Genomic DNA, 21,278 nt, shown 5'->3' on the forward strand with positions numbered 1-21,278 from the left:
CCATGATCGCACCACTGCATTCCAGCCTGGGTGATAGAGCAAGACCCTATACCACACACACACAAAAAAAGTAATGTTTGTGAGATTTTAAAGTCTTTTTTCCTCTAAATCAAAATTTGCTAATTTACTTGGACAATTCAACAACTTGTTAGATAAGTGAATATAATATTTGTTCTCATGTACATATTAGATTGTGAAGGCATGTAGGGTCTAAGGGGATCGGGCCTAATTTAGACTCTACCTCAAACTCTTCAAATTTTTTAAACTCTCAAAACATGTGACTCTGTTAGCTAAAGAAAATATTTGTCTTCCTATATGCCTGTGTTTTTTATAAAAATAAAATCAAATAGGTTGTATGGAAATAGTTTCCAAGTTATAAAGTTTTATGAGAGATTATTACTCTACATTTCAATAAAAACTTGATCTAAATACTCTGTTCTAGTTCTCATTCATTTTCTAGAATGTGGAATGGTAAATATTTTTTGTATATGGCCAGATAGTAAATATTTCAAGCTTCACGGGCCATACATACAGTCTTTGTCACAATTATTTAACTCTGCCTTTGTAGCACAAGAGCAGAGACAGACAACATGTGAATGAATGAGCTTTACCTCATCCAGTGAAACTGATTGACAAAAATAAGCTATTGGCTACAGTTTGTCTACCCTTGGTCTAGAATATGAAAATTCAATTTATGACAGACTCATATCTAAAAGAGACCAAAACTGGGAAAACTGCATTGCAAGCATTGTTTTTCTCTTCCTTATGAATCTCAGAAAAGGTGTTATTATTTGTTTCAATTCTATTATGTTGTTTGTAGATTTATTTTGGGTCTAATGGAAAACACATTAATTAGATGTTGAATATGCCTATACGTGGATCTTTCTGTATATCACAGGTAGAGAAGACACTTCACTAAAAGATATGGCATTCCAAAAATTTCAGTACTAATTCTCTTTAAATATATTTTATTCTTTGGCTTGCTGTGGACTCATCTGTTACTCCAGTGTCCCTCTTTAGAGTTCAGCAATAAGGGTCCCATGGTTGAATCCAGAGTGTGTCCTCTTAAAATGGACTTTACCTGAGAACCACAATCTGACTCCGTGGACTAAGGAGTATCCATCTACACGACAAAATTATTTTGGATCCATTTGTCAAATTTTCAGATGTTATTATGGATAATCTAAAAGTCACAGAAAACAAGAATGCTGAGGAAAAGGTAGGGTAGCATAGATGAGGCAAGTTTACTTTGAAGGTGAGAAAATGAAAGAAGAAAGGACATTATTATGTTATGGTAATTATGAAATTAACAAACAGTGGATCTGGAAAAAAAAAAGAAGAGACCATACAAGATTTTAGTTTCAGTCTAGCAAATTTTAGAATAACTTGTCCAATAGGTGACTACAACCATTAAATGATGAAGGACAGTTTTTAAAAACTAAAAAAGTACTTGAGACTACACAATTATCTAGTATGAGATAGTTCACATTATGTTCCATACCTGTTAACGGGTCATGGACTCACTCAATGAGACAAATGCAATGTTTTGAACAAAAAAAGAAGAATAGTATTGAAAATATGAGAGTATTACATGTAAAGAAAATAGGAAAACCCTGTGAAATCTTTATTGCAGTTTTGTATACTGAGTGTGCCAAGCCACTATATAAAACATGTTTCTTATGACAGATGCATTCGAAAGGTGGGAAAGCCACAGGTTGACAGGAAGAGTACTGAACTGAGTGAGGAAATCTGGGGCTTATCCCCTAACACCATATACTCCTAGGCAAATAGCAGGAATCGTGGCATGGTTGACATTTGAGGAAATTTCCAGCTCCTGATTGGAATATATTTTGGAGTTGGCTTAGGAAATCAAAGCTAATACCTGAAGACGCTTTGAATTCTATGAAGTTTTCATTTTTATGAATCAAAACATTCAAAAGTTTCTATTTCTTTGCAGGTCAAAATGGTAAGGTTAGAGGAAAAGAATGTAGAGAACAGCTGTAATTGGGAAGTATAGGTTGAGAAAATTATGTGAAAAAAACACTACTAGACAATGACAATCTCTTGACCACTGATAAAAAAGCAAAACCTAAACAAAAATAACAATAAAAGACAAAGACTTTTAAAAATGTATTGTAAGTGACATCAGGTACAAATTGAAGGGAGGTTCGTTCTATGTTCTCTACTACCATTTTGAAGGTTTATTTTTGATGATAGTACTTTAAAATTCAGAGTTGGCCAGAGTTATCTTTTTTTTATCTATTTCCCTGTCCTCAAGTTTTCCTCCCCATGAGAAAAGATGACACAAAAAAGGGGTCCATGAGGCTTTTGCTACTGCTATAAGTTTAGTTGAGAGTCCATTATACTTTTCAGTTACAGATACTTGGTTTAACAACAAAGATAACCTGCCTTTCCCCACCTTTCCCACCACCACTAGCCCACCCATTCCCCTCACCCTGTAAATGGAATGAGACCAACAGCCACTATAGCCTTAAAGAAATGACAAAGCATTTTCAAACTTGTGATGTTCATTGACAATGTTTTGGTGCATTTCAGCAAACCAGAGCTCTTACCCAGGTTCCAGTATGCATTTTCACCTGCTGATAGAAAAATGTCTCTTCTTTTAGTATTTTACTGCTGATGGCATTGTCACATAACCAAAAATATACTGTAGAAAAATGTCATATTTCCTTACTTGTGTACTTTATGCTATATTAAAAACAACTCATGACTCTAAATTAAAAATGCATCAAGGTTTTCCAACAACTCTGATTAACATTTAGCAATTAGTTTGGTCTCATTCTCCAAACATATTATCAGTTCTCATACAGTATTACATTCATTAGTGTATATTTTCAGATGTCAAAATTAGTAGCCTCTTCCACAATTTCATATCATTAATTTCTCCTGTCTTAAAAGTAAGTTTTAATAAAATGATTTCTTCTATGCTATAGCCTAAAAAGTTATCCAGTAATGTTTAATTACATTTACTTATCTTCAATGTATTTAAAAATAGCTATTCATATCAAGCTTTTAAAAAGTTTTGATGATGTTTGTACATAAAAATTGACTGAATGGTTTTAGAAAGTTTGCTGTGTTACATAAAGTGATGTTGCCAGAGTCTGATTTGTTTCACAATTGCTGAGGATCACCATTCAGGAGGGACTTTATTTTTTTTTTCTTAGAAACATAAAAGCAACCTTATTATAAAGTAAGTTAAAAGATTGCTACATTTGAAATGATCTTTAAAAATTTAGGCTTAAGTCCTCAGCAATGTACATTTCCTAGTTCATTAATGCAGAAATACTGCACATAGATTTTAATCTCAGAGTTAATAATAAAAGCAATTTTCACTAAAAATATAAAAACTGTAATGGTAGAATCATGATATTGCATTTAGCTCTCCCACAAAAAGTCACTTTATTACTTTCTTTTGACACTTATTTTCATTCAGGGATTAATTTTACTATATAAGGGCTTCTTAACTATTCTATTAAAATTTCTATTCAGAAGCAATAATATCTAAGAGTGAATAATAGTCATGTAAATCATTATTTCATATTAATGTAAAAGATTTTGTAAGTTCTTATGAATTCTGCTGACATGCACAATTGTGAAAAGGTTATCTCTCCGTTCTACAGTGATATGCGCTGGAACAAAGGAACTATTCTAAAAGCATCAGTGGAGTACATCAAGTGGCTACAAAAAGAACAACAGAGAGCCCGAGAATTAGAACACAGACAGAAGAAATTAGAGCAGGCTAACAGGCGACTTCTACTTCGGATTCAGGTTTTTATAAGAGCGTTGCCATGAGCCACATACCTTACATATGACTCAGCTGTCATCCGTTTTCTTCATTGGTCTCATTTATTTTTTCTCTTATTAACAATTATTTTTCCTTTTGAAGGATAATTTTACTGCTTTTTAGAAATTCGTGAATTGGGTTGTTTCAATTAGGTTTTGACTAGAAATCCAGGATCCCGATGGTTGAAAATGTATTGTGTATATATGTATATATACACACATGTGTGTATATGTGTGTATATAAACATATATATGACAACAAATTACAAAATGCATAAAATAGAACTCATTTCATAAATGCACAACTTATTATCACATTCAAATAATAATACTAAGTAGAACATTTGTTTCTCTAGATTATAATGAACATTAAATCCTCCCCTCCCTCTTTCATTTCTTTACTAACATTGCTAAGGATTTCATTGCCTCAAGGCATGTTGTGTCAGTTTATATTAAGTCACTGCTTATCTGTTCATATAATCTGAAATATCAAAACATGGGCTTTTATAACTCTTAAGTTTTTTAAAATGTGAGTATGCTTAGAGGCAGGTAAAGCTTTTACTCTGTTTCCATGAAAAGGTCCTGCATTTTTGGTGAGAAATTAATCAGGAAGAATAAATGGATGATTTCTGCTGTCTTCAAATGGCTGTATTGTAGTCTGAGCCACTGTGGAATCATCCTCTGTCATAAATTCTCTGGTAGAACAATGAGACTAAAATTTTTTTTTTAATCTGAGTAATTTTCTCAGAGTTATTTTTAGGCATTAGACATGTATCAATTTCATTTTTGCAAAGATTATCATAATTTGTATTGTATTACTCTTCATTTTAAATGCTTGTTAATATTTTGATTCTAGTCTGGCTTATTCTCTAGTATTAAGTCCAATTTCAAATACATTATTTAATGATTCTCATTTGAAATTACAGGAACTAGAAATTCAGGCTCGTACTCATGGTCTGCCAACCCTGGCTTCACTTGGCACAGTTGATTTAGGTGCTCATGTCACCAAACAGCAGAGCCATCCTGAGCAGAACTCAGTAGACTATTGCCAACAACTGACTGTATCTCAGGGACGAAGCCTCGAGCTCTGTGATCAAGCTATAGCCTTTTCTGATCCTTTGTCATACTTCACAGATTTATCATTTAGTGCTGCATTGAAAGAGGAACAAAGATTGGATGGCATGCTATTGGACGACACAATCTCTCCATTTGGAACAGATCCTCTGCTATCTGCCACTTCCCCTGCAGTTTCCAAAGAGAGCAGTAGGAAAAGTAGCTTAAGCTCAGATGATGGTGATGAATTGTAAGAAATAAACAGACTCAATTCATCAACTGGAAAGCAATTCTACTCTGGTGCTATGCAATTATGCTCTGTGTTTCATATGTTGCTTTGGCTTGTTTGTTTGTATTTTTTTCCAAAAGGAATGTGTTGTTCATGAAAAACTGATAGCAACAGAAGAATTCACAGGAAGAAAAATCATGGTGTTAATGAATTATTGAGAGCGAAAAAGAGGTGTTTTCTTCTTTGACTACAGAGTCCAAATACACTTAAATTCTGTTTTCTTGGAAAGACGTACAGCATAAGAAGCAGCTCTTTACTGATGTTTTAAAAGCAGCAACTTGGTGGTGTGCTACTGGAACTAATGACTGCAAAGCGTAAAACGACTGAAATATATAAATCTTCTCTTATTCACTTCCATCTTCTCTTCAACTCTTACAGCAGACATCAAGAATCAAGATCAACATATCAGGTGGTCATTGCCTTTTACCATTGTCTAGTGGACATGTCTAAAGTTCAAGCTTTGTAGAAGAAATAATTATATAATAGATTATCTTTCACTTGTGGTTGACAAGCAAATCTATAGTAAATGTGAGAATTTTCCACAATAAAATACAGATAACTTATAAAAACATTGGTTACTAAAATTAGAGCCTAATTTCTTCAGTTGGTTCAGTTACACTAATTCTACAATAATTCTAAAAGCATCTATGCATATTTATGTCTCCAGGCTCTGTTGGGAAAAGAAACACATTGAATATTTTCCTCAGGAGTATGGACCAGAATTGTATCCCCTCACACAAACATACATCCACACATATGCACATAATTCAGGTATATGTTCTTCTATTTTCTTCATTCTTCCGACTGCATTAAAATCACATTCTAAATTTTATTTTCTTCATTAAGAAAATATATCAGATCATCAATTTCAGTCAATAAAATATAAAAAGTCCCCTACAAGGACAGTTTTCAGATGTTTAAAACTTTTCATCATGTCCAATATTGGATAGAAATCAATTAGTTGTTGATTCTGTTTTGTTCCAGATGGATAAAATATTGAAAATTGAATTGCCAATTGACAAAATAATGAGTAAAACAGAAACTATTTCTTATTATTTTCAGTTCAGAGAGGAGCATAAGGTTCTATTTCGTTTTTTTTCTATTTCTAGTAGCACTTAGAGAGGCCTATGATCTTTGATTACACTGTTAGCATTTATTATAAGCACTTATATATGTGATGCCTCACTCAGATTTTTATCTCTTGTGCTTGTTTTAGGTTAGGGAATTAAGTTACCAAGCACATTGCTCTGTGCTGGACCTCCATGAGTGATCATCCGATAGATGAGTATTTATGGAGGCATACTCAGAACTGCAGTGGGTCCTGAGAAAATGCAGAAGGGATGAACAAGATATGGTGTTGCTCCTAAAGTAGCTAACAAGAATGAATGAAAAACAAAAGATAGAAGACATAGAATAAAAAAGTCTAAGCATAAGTTGTAAATACAGAAGGTCAAAGAAAATGAAAATGAATGACAAAGTTTGTGGGAACAGCAGAATTTGACTTCTCTTTAAAGGCATTAATTGAGTGAATGTGAGAGCAAATAAAGGAATAATATCAACCAAATGATGAAAGTGAGAATAACTGGGGGAGTGTCTTTATGGGACATTCTCTGGAAATATCTGGATACCCTAGAAGATGCCCGTTGGGGAGTTCTGAAACATAAGATTGACAACAGGTTGTGAAGGCCCTTAAAAATTAGGGTGAAATAATATAGTATTAATATAATAGAAACACTTTTTTTTAGTAGGAGGGAGGACCCTAAAAATTAAAATATAGATTAGTAACTTGAGTGAGATGTAATCTTTCATGAAGTTAAAGCTTTGGGATAGATTTTGAAAAGATCTTTTAGTTATTTCTCACATGGAAAATATATCAGTATAAGATTGAGACCCTAAAGCTCATAAAAGTAGAGAAATAGTAAATTCTTACGACATAATAATTATCTCAGGCTTAGCTTACTTGCTCAGATTTAGAAAAGTTAAAATAATTTTTATTGTTTGGCATGGAAAAATAATTACTAATTTCTGGGTACAGCCATTAAAGCCTGATAGATAAATTCATCTGAAATATGTCATGTGAAACAGCTATTAGATATATATTCTCAATAATTTTCAAGAATACATTACATATTTTTAATTTTATAACAAAATTCCACTTTATTATCTGTGTTGATAATTTGATTTACATTAAAAATTATAGAGAAGGAATATATTTGGAATTCATGGAAAACATGTCAGTTTATAAGATAGAGACTGCTTCTGTTCTCATTTTATCTATTATTCTCATTTCTTTATATTTTGAACAGACTTGCACTGATGATGTCATTACTCAGTCACCATTTTCCATTCTGTTAAAGTACAACAGCTGGGCCCTGAAACCTATCCTTCACAATCTTGGCTGATATAAGGACTTGGCACAGGACGATAGAGCCTAAACACAAGAGATCTGGAGAGGGAACTAATATTTGCTGCTACATTCAGATTATGAGATGTCAGAAAACTGTAAAATGGGTAATGCATTTTTAAAGAGAGTAAAGAGTTGTGCTATGTCCCAGTCAACTGAAATAGATTAAACATTAATTAGATGATAGTTCTTAACTTTTTAAGGCAGATTCCCTTGAGAATCTAGTGAGTTATAGACCCTCTCCCTAGAAAAGTATAGAACTGTTTATATGGACAATAATTTGCATGCATTCAGAGATCTTAGGGATCTCCTGAATGTTTTCTTGGATCCCAAGTGAAAAATTCCTGAATCAGGTCTGTTAGGTGTGCAGGTAATGTCATGTATAATGATGGGGTCCCCTACTTATCTAAATATAGTTATCACATTCCTAATAATGATGAGGTTGCATAGGGAAGTAAATGTGTACCAAAAATTAGATGATTCACTAAAAAGTTGTTCATTTATATAGTCATTTTTCAAACATGACCTGCCCACTCAACAAACTATGCCTCATCTTTATTATATAGTTATGGGTCAGTTTCACTATAATTACTGAATAATATAAACATCTGACCATAACATTTGAAATGATGCAAATAAATTTCAAAACAAAAATAATGTGAATTTAAAAGCAAATTATTTGAATATATAAGAATCAAGATAGTTCCTTAGAAAAATTTATGACTGTCTAGAATATGTTTTGCAGAAATGAGATTTTTCATAATAGTAAAAGAGGCAAATTTTTTGTCAAACAATGCTGTCACAAAAAGCATCAACTGTAATGGCACTGTTAATACACAATTATCGATTTGTTCATTCAATTAATATACAATTATCCATTTTCATTTAAAGAATTAATTCATAATTACAATTATAAAAAAAAACTTCCTTTACAGTAAGATAAAATAATAGTATTGCTTTTCATTATTTTTTCAAAATAATGTCCCATCCAGTCATTTTCTGTATTATTAAATGTTGGCTGCTTTTTCATAGATTCACATTAAATAGCCTTTTCCAACTTCCAATTATCTTAAAATAATAATGACCTCCTGTGAGGAGATATAGCTCTTTACAACTTTTTTTCTTTTAGTGCCTTTTCTTCTTGAACTTTTCCTATATCAAATGGAGACTATATGTACAGATAATATTTTCTCAGTTTATAGGCATATCAGTGACCATAGCTTTCTTTGTATAGGTTTAAAAAAAGTTCTAAATAATAAATAGTCAGATGAGCTGGGGACATTGAGAAATAGCCTTTCTCTTCCTTTTTCAACTCATTTTTCCCCACCTACATGACTGTAAATCAAATATTTAATAGTTCTTAGTTTAAAAAAAATAGATACAAAGAATGTCCTGATTTGGTATGCTCATTTACCATAATGTCAAGAGAAAAGTTAGATTTCATAACTTTAAAAAGAATATATTTTTATTTTGTTTTGAAAGACTGAGTCATACAGGAATTTTCTTATACTTCAAAGTATCATGAAAACACCTTTTTCCTGTTTGGATGTTGTGGAATTTAAACATTTAAATAAATAAATGGCATAACTGAGTGTTCCATGGTTTTTTTTTTTTTTTTTTTTTTTTTTTTTAACAATGTCTTTGACCCCATACAAACATTTTAGGTATTTACTGACCATCTGATATGTAAGATGTGGATGAAAATTGGAATCAATTAATTATTTCCTGTTTTATCAGTGCAAGATCAACCATCTGGGTTTCTTAAAAACACCTGAAGGACTGCATTTTGTTTCAGTATTGAGAATGGCATAGTCTCTATGTGCTATATGGAATTACATCATTTGCGCCTCCAGTGTCCCATATGTGGATAAGTATGTCAGTTTGACTTAATATTTGTATATACAGAGATTTCATTACATTTACCTAATAAATACTAAATACACTTCAAGTGTTTCTGATCTTATATTTTATATGACCCTCCTATAGTTATTATTTGTATGAATTTTAATTTGGAAACAAGGAAACAATTCAAAATCAGAAAAACATAGCTTTTCTTAAAATTTTCTGTGGTACATTTTCCCTCTGAGGTCCATAGAGAATTTGAGTGTATAGGAGATTATGAGAAAACAGCTGTTTTGATTAAAAAATATATCCCTCAAGATTCAACCAACTTAATGATGAAATACTATTATCTACTGCTTTATACATAAAAGGAAACTTTTTATCTGCTTGTAAAGGGATTTTTATGTGTATTTCTGCATAATCAGATGATTTCTATTGTGTTTTCTACTGATGAAATTCTCCGTAAAATGTATTTTCCTTACATTATCCAGCAGGCATAAAGAACAACAGTAAAAACTTTTGTGTTTGTAATACTACTTCTTTTATCCCTGCACTACTGTTTTATTTCAAAAATTCTATATTTTCAATTTTATTTTTTCCACAGAAATAAATTTGGTTTTGTGTTAAAGCTGGTAGTTTATGTAACAAACGAAATATACAAAAGAAAGAAGGAACTGATTTTGCTGAATTATATATAATTAGGAAGTTACATATTGTTCTTTAAATATGATACTGAAGTTTAAAAGCAAACTAAATTTAAGAATCTTATCTAACAGCATAGCAGTTGCTTATGGCATACAAGGCTAAAATTAATTCAGCTATTTAATCTTAATAATTATAATGTAGTTAAATATCTTTGACTTTAATAGTGTTTTACATATGTGAATAGCTGAAGTAACATTCCCATAATTTTAATCTAACATTGGTTAGATCAAGACAACATTGTTAATATAACAATACTGTAGAATTTGTAATTATTGGTATTTTTCATTTTTAATAACTAATGTGTCTTATTTTCTAAGAAAATGGAGAACTTTGGTATACTTTAATACATAAGTGAATCTTATAAAAATACCTTAAAATGTACCAATATTTTCTTTGCATATATTAAATGAAAGACTATAATTACAAAGTTTTTTACAGTTTTTGTTCTGCCTTTGTATATAGACTGCACTGGAAAACAGAGAATGTGGGTTAATCATTTGAAGGGTTATTTAAAACCAGCCATCACAACTGACAACTGCTAACTACATGGTCGATGCTGAAAACGATGATTCAATATTTCCCTATTAATGAAAATAATTGTTACATTCTTTAATATGGCCTCCTGCCATCTGCTTCACCATGCCGTTATGGCTTTGATTTATGGAAAATATTTATCAGAATGTTGCAAAATTGCTAACAGGCATAATGGTAGCAGTGAAATCACTAAGAAACTCTGCAAAACCTTTTAATATACTAGATGGTCCCCAGACAATCCAGGATAAATAGAATACTGTATTTTAATATGTAAAACATTTTAAAGCTGCTAATTGGTATTGACTAGACCTATCCTTTGATAATGAAATTAATAAGGATTTCAGTTGTGTTAAGACTTTTTAGTATTTAATACCATGTTTATGGAATTTTTCCCTCCATACTTCATTTTAAAATGTTAAAACAGGACTGCTCAGAGTTAACCATAAAAGGTGGTGTTCTATGTTCAAATATAGGTTCTTTGCTTTTAAAAAAAGTAATATTGTATACATATTTTTCTTAAAGTATTATCAATGGCCAAAATACTGATCATTATATTAATCTTTGTATGGAACGAATAATCAACCTAATACAGGTAAAAAGTCAGAATGAATTTTTTTAAAACAGTATATAGGCTGAAAATATGGATGACTGGATGGATTTGATACTTGATTTTTTATTGTATGTGTATGTACATCTGTGGTGTGTTTGGGCATACATATGTATGTGTGTCCATGTGGGAGCTTATTTTAAAAGTTTTATAATTCTTCAATATTAGAAAAAGTCTGTGTATGAGAATATGTTCTTCTTTGTTATTCTTTTTTTTTTTTTGTTCCTAGCAAATCCTTAAGCTAAAGAGAATATGTTATTCTTTATTGGAACATATATCTAGAAAACATTGAAGATATCTCCAAATCTTTCCTATTAGAAATACACACAACACACACACACACCCCATACATCATACCCCTTACCCTGAGTTGAGTTAAAAGTAGAAAAGATTAAGAAAGTTGTAATAGGTTTTAATATTTTTGGTAAAATAAATAATATTTGCAGCTGTAAAACATTAAGATCTAATACAAGCATTGATTTTATTGACCACCAAAAGGAAGATTAAAACCCCCTAAAAGTTGTTATGGTCACCTGCAGAGTTCTTGCTATGTGGTAGGGTAGTGGTAAAATACAATAAGTCTTATTGGTTAAGTAATGGATACCTATCAGGTTAAATATGTGTCAGTTTCATTAATTGGCAACCATAAGACAAGAGTATTACATTTGAGATAGTGATAATTTTGATAGGCTCGACCACATTGTGGTTAAGTATATGATTCATGTAACAAGAAAAATGTGCCTGCAGGCTATTGTTCCTAGCATGGATTAAAATTTACATATTGCTTCTCCTTATGTCAAAACATCTGGTGCTTGCAAATGCTAACATTTTGTTAAAAAGTTTCACAAGCCAGGAAAAGTGGATTGGAAACACTGCATGTGAGTCATTCAAGCATTGTAATAGAATAAAACCTATGTTCAGAAAAAATTACTGAAAAACAATACTGTAGTCAAGATTATAATTTATTTGCTTACACAAGTGAAGAGTGATGTTGTGCATATGTGTAGAGAAAAAATATTGCTTGAGTTATATGGTTTTCTTTTAAAAAATAGCGATTCCATATAATTATATGGAGCAAGTAGTCCTCTAAGTTCTTCAAGACTTTGCAATCACTTTTTGTTAGAAGCAGAAGGTAGTAGCGTAAACCCATTCTCATATTCCTGAGGACAGGAAATAAGATATATATCTGAGGCATTATTTATTCTAGCATTAAATTTCTATTTATTCATTGGTAAATATAAAAAGTAGATTTGAGATGTAGACTTATTACCTTTTCTACACAACTCCCCAAATCAATAAAGATAGTCAGTCTGGCAACTCCCATACTTGTCTGGCCTTCTGTTCTTTAATCTAACAAGGCTATTCAACATTTTCCTACTTTGAAGGGTCTTCCTCACCAGCCCAGCTGACAGTTAGCATCACCATCATCTTTTCTGGCATCCCAGTCAGCTGGTACTTAAATTCTATCTTTGTGTTGCTGTTTATCTTTGCATTGTTGATGCATACATTACCTTTCTCACTAGATGGATGGGCACAGCAAGCAAAACATATACCTTAGCTTTTTTATATTCTATATCACTTAACATGCTTAACATACTGTTTTCTTAATAAATCGTTAAGTGATGGGTAATTTTAGGTAAGGGAAGTATGCAAGTGTCAAATTCTTCAATCAGATAATGAAACGGTGCTCACTCAAGGTTATGATCATTGATTGAAATGTTTACCTTTCAATCTTTCTTCACAATTATCTCTATTACAGTGATATATGAATTTTTGTCTTCTTTTGGCTTGTAACTTTGAGAAATAAAAATAACACTAAATTTTGCAAAAAAGAAAATAGTATAGAGAACATTCTATTCTAGAATCATTCATTGATTCACTTATTGTTCCTTTAATAAGCATCCCCCAAGGAACAGGGTTTGTTGCTGAAGGCATCATAAAAAACAAAAGTCACTGAAATCTTCCAATAAGGTTTAGTAAGTGTGATGCTAGCAGTGTTGAGGGTATTATGGAAGCAAAAATTGGAGCATCTAATCCAGTCTCAGGGAAACTGAGACCTCAAGGCAGAGTGAGAACTAGCTTGGTACAAAGGGGAGGCAAGAGAGAGAGAATGTGGAGAGGTCCTTTAAACACAAGCATCCAGTGAGATTACAATTCTTTGTTCAGGGGGCTCATCAATAGTTTTAATACCCTGGGATGTAACTCGGGTTTCAGAAGATTTGGATTTGTTTGGAGTTATTGGTTGTTCAGGAAAGGGGCACTTGGTCAGAGGACCTTTGTGTCACTTCTTCTAGGCAGAGTAAGACAGTGTGTATTTCAGTGTGTGTCTGAGTGTTTGTGGTTTGCTATATCAGTGAACCAAGTTGGTTTACTGCTACCCCTTCCCAGTTAGTTTACTGTCCCTGTCTGGAATAAGGGTGTTTTTATTTTCTTGTTAGGATTAAGCATATGGTAAATTGTATGCTTATAACTAGCAGTTCCCTGTTTTAAGTACCTCTTCCGCACTGTCTATGAATGCCCAACAGTACTCAACAACACCTTGCCTCTTTTCATCAAGATCCCATGTATATCATTTAAGAAACCTAGTATGAAAAGAAACTACATAAGTAGAAAAGTATACTATATTATTGGATAGGAAGACAACATAATAAATGTATCAATTCTCCCTATGTAAATTCATAAATTTTATGAATATAAATAGAAATGCCAATAGGTGTTTGTAAACAAGACAATTTGCCATTAAACTATATAAAGAAAGATAAGCAGATGAGAAATAAAAGAAATAGTTGAAAAAGAAGAGTAATGAGAAAAGTCAAGGGCTACCAGACATTAAAACATATTTAAAACTCTGTGGTATGGGAAGCTAATAAATAATTCATAGGACATAAATAAGCCTAAATGGATATTGGAGTTAAACATAAAGGAAGCACTACAAATCAGTACAGAGGAGTCTATTCTATAAATGGTGTTGTAATCACATCAAATGGCCATGAGATTTGTGGTACATCTATGAAATGGAGTAGAAAGTTTTTGCAATGAGGAATGAAGGAAAAACACCCTATGTTCTGTTATAGATTGTTTTTCTACTTATGGAGTAGAGCTGCATATAGAATGCTTTCTTCTTTCCTGGTGGTGAAGAGTGAAAGATAGGAATATGCATTCGTATTTGGTGTATATGCAGGAATGAACTGTGGAAAGATGGCCCCAGAAATATGGCCACATTCTAATCCCTGGAACATGTAAATATGTTACCTTAGATTGCCAAAGAGACTTTGCAGATGTGTTTAAATGAAATGAGAAATCAGTCTGCATTACCCAGGTGAGCCTAATCTAATCACATGGAACCTTAAAAACAGAGAATCATTCCCACTGTGATATACTTTTCTACTTACGTAGTTTCTTTTCACACTAGGTTTCTTAAGTTATATAGGAACCTAACAGCTGTGTTATTGGGGGAGAAGATATGGGAATATTTTTATTACATACCTTTAAACATTTTTGAAGCATATAAATGTGTTATTTATTCAAAGCAAAAATTAAGATTCATGGTATGCTTATACTGATGGTTTATTTTTCTAATCTCCTTTTTCATTCTCTTAATTCACCTGTAGTACTTTCTGCAATGTTGGATTTCTAGTCCCTTTGGCCAGTAACCGTTCTAAGTTTCTTGCTTGAAGACTACAAAGGCAGAAAAAGAAAAGAAAAGAAAAGAAAAGAAAAGAAAAGAAAAGAAAAGAAAAGAAAAGAAAAGAAGAACTATGTGCAGTATTTGCACTTATATTTTGGGGAGATTCTTAGAAGTAACTAGATCTCCACCCTAATACAAAAATTAGCTTTTACAGCCTTGTGGTAGGTGGAATAATGGCCCCGATAATATGGCCACATTCTAATCCCTGGAACATGGAAATATATTACCTTAGACTGCCAAAGAGACTTTGCAGATGTGTTTAAATGAAATGAGAAATCAGCCTGCATTATCCAGGTGAGCCTAATCTAATCACATGGAACCTTAAAAGCAGAGAATCATTCCCACTGTGATCAGAATGTGTGACTTTATCACTCTTTTGATACCCAGCACTCAACTGAAAGGGAAGTAGTTATGTGACTTGTCACCATCACAGAACTAGATCTAGAACTAAAATCCCAGGTATCCAGCTTTCAGCCAAATGTGCTTTTATGCATATTTAGGTGCTCCGCCTCACTATAGAAAGAGCTGACATAGGGCATACAGTGCAATTATTTCTTCCATGCAGGTTTGTTGGATGACTATGACTTAGTCAGTGGGTGGAGGTACATAGTAAAAGAATTAGTTCAGGATTTTACAGCATAAGGTGAGGAAAGTCACGAGGCCTATATAGACTGGGGCTTTAAGGCACTCAATACAGAGTGATGGGGGTAATATGCCTAGATTATTTGAGGGTGCAGTGGAATAGGGGTAGACTTTATAGACCATTGAAGAGAACATCAAGGAGATGCTGTCATGGCTGCTAGAATAAAAATACCATGACTGGGTGGTTTAACAAAACAGAAATTTATTTCTCACAGTTCTGGTGGGTGAGATATCCAAGATCAAGTTACCAGCAAATTTAGTGTCTGGTATGGGCTCACTTCCTGGTTCAGAGGCCACCATCTTTTCATTGTCCTCAGTTGGTAGAAAGAGCAAACAAGTTTTCTAGGGCCTTTCTCATGGAATTTCTAGGGCCAATTCCATTAAGGAGGGCTCTGCTCTTTTGACTTAATCATCTCCCAAAGGCTTTATCTCCTAATACCATCACCCTGGGGGCTAGGGCTTCAGCATGTGAATTTTGGAGGGACCCAAACATTCAGTCTATAAGAGATGGAGACTGCTTACAGTAGATTTGGTATTCAAGACCATCGGAATGCGTACGGTCTTGGAAAAGATGAAAACAGAAAAGGATGGTTAGAGGAGCCAAGAATATAAGGGAGTTAAGAGGAAGGGAAAGAAGGGAAAGAAAAGGAGGAATAAGAGGATATAGGGGAGTGGCAGCAGGAGGAACAGGATGAGAACGCGAAGACAAAGATAATCAAGTTCAAAGAAAATAGCTTATCTGGTTTCTTTAATTACTCAAGCGAGGAAACGAGGAAAGTTGAGATTTTGAATGACTTTTTGCTTTTCAAATTGTAGTACTCCACTCTAGATATTATTGTTTTTAGCAACTTTTCTGAGTAACTTTGCTCACTTTCAATATTTTTTTTCAGACAGATTACATTTATTTAACAAGTAAGAAAATGCAAGGGAATTTCTTGGAGACTCTCAGATGTGATTCTGAGGCAGTATGTAATATGTGAGAGTCCTACAGTCTTTGTAGTAACAAAATGGTTCAAGTCCTTTATCTGCAGTTGAATGGGCACATGACTGTGAAGTTTTACTTCACCTCTCTGTGCATCAGTCTCCTCACATGCAAAATGGGAACAAGTTTAACAACCAGCATAGCAAGTTTTTGCTGAGGGTTAGCAAATGAGAGAAGAGGCATAAAGAATTTAGCATAATCTCCTACATATATTTAGTACCCCATAAATAGTAGCTGTTAAAGTTATCACATAAAATGAGGTTCTGGGCCAGGTGTGGTGGCTCACACCTGTAATCTCAGTGCTTTGGGAGGCCAAGGCTGGAGAATTGCTAGAGTCTAGGAGTTCAAGACCAGCTTGGCAACATAGTGAGACCTTGTATGTACAACTGTTTTAAAAATTAGCCAGGTATGGTGGCACATGCCTGTGGTCTCAGCTACTTGGGAGGCTGAGGTGGGAGGCTCACTTGAGCCCAGGAGGTGGAGGCTAGAGTGAGCCATGAATGTCCCACTGTACTTCAGCCTGAGTGACAGAGCAAGAACCTGAGTTGTAAAAGAAGAAGAAGAAGAAGGAGGAGGAGGAGGAGGAGGAGGAGGAGGAGGAGGCAGATACTTCTTTCTATTGATGTTTCTTATCACGTTTATTTATTTAAGTGAGATACTCAATGGCATGTTGTTTCTGTAGTTTCTAGTAATGCATTCCAGCATTTCTTCCTGCCTGCCTACCTATCCATCCGTCCATCTATCCATTAAATAACTTCTTTATTACAAAAAATTTAAAGTTCATAGGATTGCACTATATTGCATAATCCACATCTTCTTCTAGGTCTATTTACACTTTTCACCACAAAAGTTGGTATTCGTTCTCAATATTAGACATTACTATAGACACAAGGAAATAACAGTTAATAAGACCAAGATTTTGCCTTCAATTAGCTTACATTTAGATAAAGAAGATAGGCAATAAACAAATAAAAAATTAGTAACTGGTAATTATCAGTAATGTTTGTACTGAATTATTTTTGTACCTCTGTTGAAAATCAATTGTCTATATATTTGTGAGTATATATCTGGGCCCTCTATTTTAGTCTATTGTTCTCTTTAATTAATTTATGTCAGTACAACACTGTTTTGATTTCTGTACATTTATAACAAGCCTTGAAAGCACAAAGTGTAAATTCTAGAACTTTTTTCTCTTTTTAAATGTACTTTACATTTCCACATCAATATTAATTTCAGAATCAACCTGTTAATTTTTGCAAATAGACAACTGAGATTTTAGTTGGATAATTTTGCATCCATAAATCAATTTCAGGAGAAGTGGTAACTTAACAATATTGAGCCTGCCAACCCAGGAAAGTAGGTCTTTTTCCATTTATTTAGGTTTTCCTCAGTCTCTCTCAGTGCTTTTTTTTTGGTGTATAATTTTCTCTCATATTTATCCCTGAGTATTTCATATATTAATGCTAATGTGAATGGAATTTTTATTTCAGCTCTCATTTTTTGTTTCCAAAATATAAAAATGCAATTAATTTTTATAAATTTACTTATTTATTTTATGCAATGTAGTGCAATCCTATACACTTTAAATTTTTTGTAATAAACAAGTTGTTTAGTGGATTGATAGATGGATGGATGGATGGATAGGCAGACAGGATGAAATGCTGGAATGCATTATTAGGAACTACACAAACAACATGCTAGTGAGTATCTCACCTAAAAAATAAATAAACATGATAAGAAACAGTAATAGAAAGAAGAATCTCCTCCTCTTCCCCCTGCTCCTCCCCCTCCTCCTCCTCCTCTCCCTCCTCCTCCTCCTCCTCTTTCTCCTTCTTTTTTCCTCTTGTTCTTTCTCTTCTTTTTTTTTCTTCTTCTTTCTCTTCTTCATTTCTTCTTCTTCTCTTTTGTGACACAGGTTCTTGTCTGTCACTCTGCTAATCTCACTCACTAGTCCTAATAGGTTATCAGATATTCTACATACACAATCACATTGTTGATGAATAAAGATAGCTTTCCTTATTCCCCTCAAATGTGGAAATTTTTTATTTCTTTTCCTTTTCTGGCCAGCTTGTTGGCTAGAACTTACCGTACAAGTTGAACAAAGGTAGTGAGAGAGACATCCTTTCTATTCCAATCTTTAGGGCAAAAAATTATCTTTCACCATGAAATGTGTTTGCTGTAGGTCTCTCATAGATACCCTTAAACAGGTTAAGAAAGTTTCCTTCTGGTTTATTTATCTATTGCTACATTAATATTACACCAAAACTTAATGGCTTAAAATGTCATTTATTATACCACAGTTTCTGTGGGCCAGAAATCCAGACATGATTTAGAGCTATCTTTTGACTGAATCTCTACAAATTTGTAGTCATCTCAAGGTTCAATTTGGAAAGATCCATTTCCTAGCTCACCAGGATGGGTGTTTTGTTCTCAAATGCAGTTAGTTTACTTGGAAATAGTTTGATCCTTTGAGTTTTGCTTTACGATTGTTTTGGAATCTGGCGCAGTGCTCAATCTAGTCTAATTGTCTCCCACTATTGAGACAAACTTTTTTAAGTACTCTACAGAAAGCCTGTGAAGAATGAAGTTTTGTTTGTTTGTTTTTCAGTTTGGCTAGTGGAATAGGCACCATTCCCAGCCTTGCATCTGTTCATGGAATTTTTTTTTCTCTAATCCTTTCAGTAGTACTTCCCTCAACGTGGATAGCTGAAGCACATGCATTAATCAATACTCTGCTGAATACTTAAGGGAGTCCCTATGAGATCTCTGCATTTCTCTCTTTGTCCAGTTCTTTCCTCTTTAGTACTCTTTTGTAAACTTGGCCTGCCTTTGTCTCTCCAGATTCTTAGCTCTGTCTCCTTATCTTAGGAAGTCTCTTGAATTACACTTGTAGTACAACCTCGTTGTACTACGGCTTTTAAACTGTCTCAAGGCAGTGAGCTGGAGCAGTTATGGGCTCACTTCATTTATATTCTATCTCACATGGATCACTCTTATTTCCTGATGGCCAGTCTCTTTCCAGTTGTTTCTTTTTCACATATTCTATCTGTATCTTAAAAACTATGGTCAATACTTCAAGGCGGAGCATAAATCCGTTTCTTGTACTTCAACTATAGAAACTTATGACTTGCTTTTTAAAGACATATACAAGAAAGAACATTAACAAACACCCCTCAAAAAAGAAATACGTGTTGAAAACAGTAAGTCTTACAAATAATTTTTAAAAGTGTAGCACGGTTGAAAAATAATTTGCATTTTTCCATATATTCAGAGAAATTATTTTTTTCATTTGCTAAAAATGCTTTTTCTGCTGAGTGCAGTGGCTCTCATACCTGTAATCCCAACACTTTAGGATGCCAAGGAGGAAGGATCATTTGAGCCCAGGAGTTTCAGACGAGGCTAGCCAACATTTGGAAACCTTGTGCTATTTAAAAAACAAACAAAACAACAACAACAACAACAAAACCCTTTTTCCTTTCCCATGAGCCTCCACCTGTTGGAATCATATGCAGTTAGATCTACTGATGATTAGTCTACTTTTAAAGTTTAAACATTCTGTCAGTTCAAATTTTATTTTGTGATACTTGGTCCAGGACATGATACAGAACCTGAGATTAAACTTGGCTTCCCATTGTAAATAATTAAAAACAAATTATTAAATGAAACAATGGTTTGGAGCATTGATAAGCTGACAAGATAGGGTTACAATTTTTGAGAAGAAAGTCCAAAAGGTGAGTCCCTCATTAAGTAGTTAGGCAAATAGAGCCCAAGCAGAAACATTGATTGGGATTTGGAGCTGACTGATAACTAGGATTTGGAGGGCATAATACCAGAGAAAAGAACACTGCAGATAAAGTTACTTACAAAATCTGCATAAAATCCCTCCAGGTCCTTAGCCTATGCCTAAGCTGTACATGCACAGAGCAAGTCTCTGGAAGCACAGCATAACCCATTTGCTAAGAGGCCAGAGAGTTGAGCATAAATTTCAGAGGCAGAGAGTATTATAAAGAAATTAAATGCAGGTCCAGATAAAGTGGAGAGTTCTTAGTAAATATCTTAGGATTGTAGTTGAGAAAGTCTAAGCCCTAGGCGTAAGAAGTATGCCCTAAGAGTTATGATCGTTCTGCCTTAGGAGTAATGGTAAAGCTGAATCATATCCACTTTTAGAAATCCTAAAAGCAAGGTTTGACAACTGCAAGTTCCCCTCTAATAATTTAACATTTTGAAAAATAAAATTTCATATTCTTCAGAGGAAAATAATATAATCCAGATTTTTTTTCTATTTTTCATAAAGTTGGAAATATATTCCCATATCACTAAATATATAAAGGGGCAAAAATTTGATACTGCCAATCAAAAGACTCTTTATAAAGTCAATAAGAACAAAATCAGGGATAGCCCTAATGTTAGATTTAGTGGAAAAAAGCCTTCAAAGTAACTGAGATTCCTATTTTAAAGAAAACAGAGAAAAATCAAAACAAAATGAATAAGAAATAAAACTTCAGTGAAGAATTAGAGTTTGCAAATAAGGATTAAATGAGTTTTATAGAGCTACAAAATGCAACAACTAATTTTAAATCATGTTGGATGGGTCAAATTGCTTACGGTATATAGCAGAATATAGGATTAGCAAGCCTAAGAACATGTCAGTAGAACAATATTAAAACTGAAGTCACAGGGAAAAAATAGTTGAAAACACCTAGGGAAAAAATGCTTCAGATACATGTG

At 33.3% G+C, this 21,278-nt stretch overlaps 1 protein-coding gene across 7 annotated transcripts in view; it reads left to right on the forward strand.

Annotated features, from left to right (window-relative positions):
* Positions 1-10,520, forward strand: part of TFEC (transcription factor EC) — a 160,232-nt gene extending 149,712 nt beyond the window's left edge. For all 7 annotated transcript variants that reach the window (XM_032276225.1, XM_032276224.1, XM_032276229.1 and 4 more), the window contains 2 exons: positions 3,642-3,789; positions 4,731-10,520. In XM_032276225.1, coding sequence (XP_032132116.1) covers positions 3,642-3,789; positions 4,731-5,111 — 529 coding nt within the window. In that variant the 3' untranslated portion in view covers positions 5,112-10,520. The remainder of the gene's footprint in view (positions 1-3,641; positions 3,790-4,730) is intronic.
* The last annotated feature ends 10,758 nt before the right edge of the window (positions 10,521-21,278 follow it).

The sequence above is a fragment of the Sapajus apella genome, unplaced genomic scaffold (assembly GCF_009761245.1).
Source record: "Sapajus apella isolate SASKATOON/1434 unplaced genomic scaffold, GSC_monkey_1.0 scaffold7, whole genome shotgun sequence".
Classification (NCBI taxonomy): Eukaryota; Metazoa; Chordata; class Mammalia; order Primates; family Cebidae; genus Sapajus; species Sapajus apella.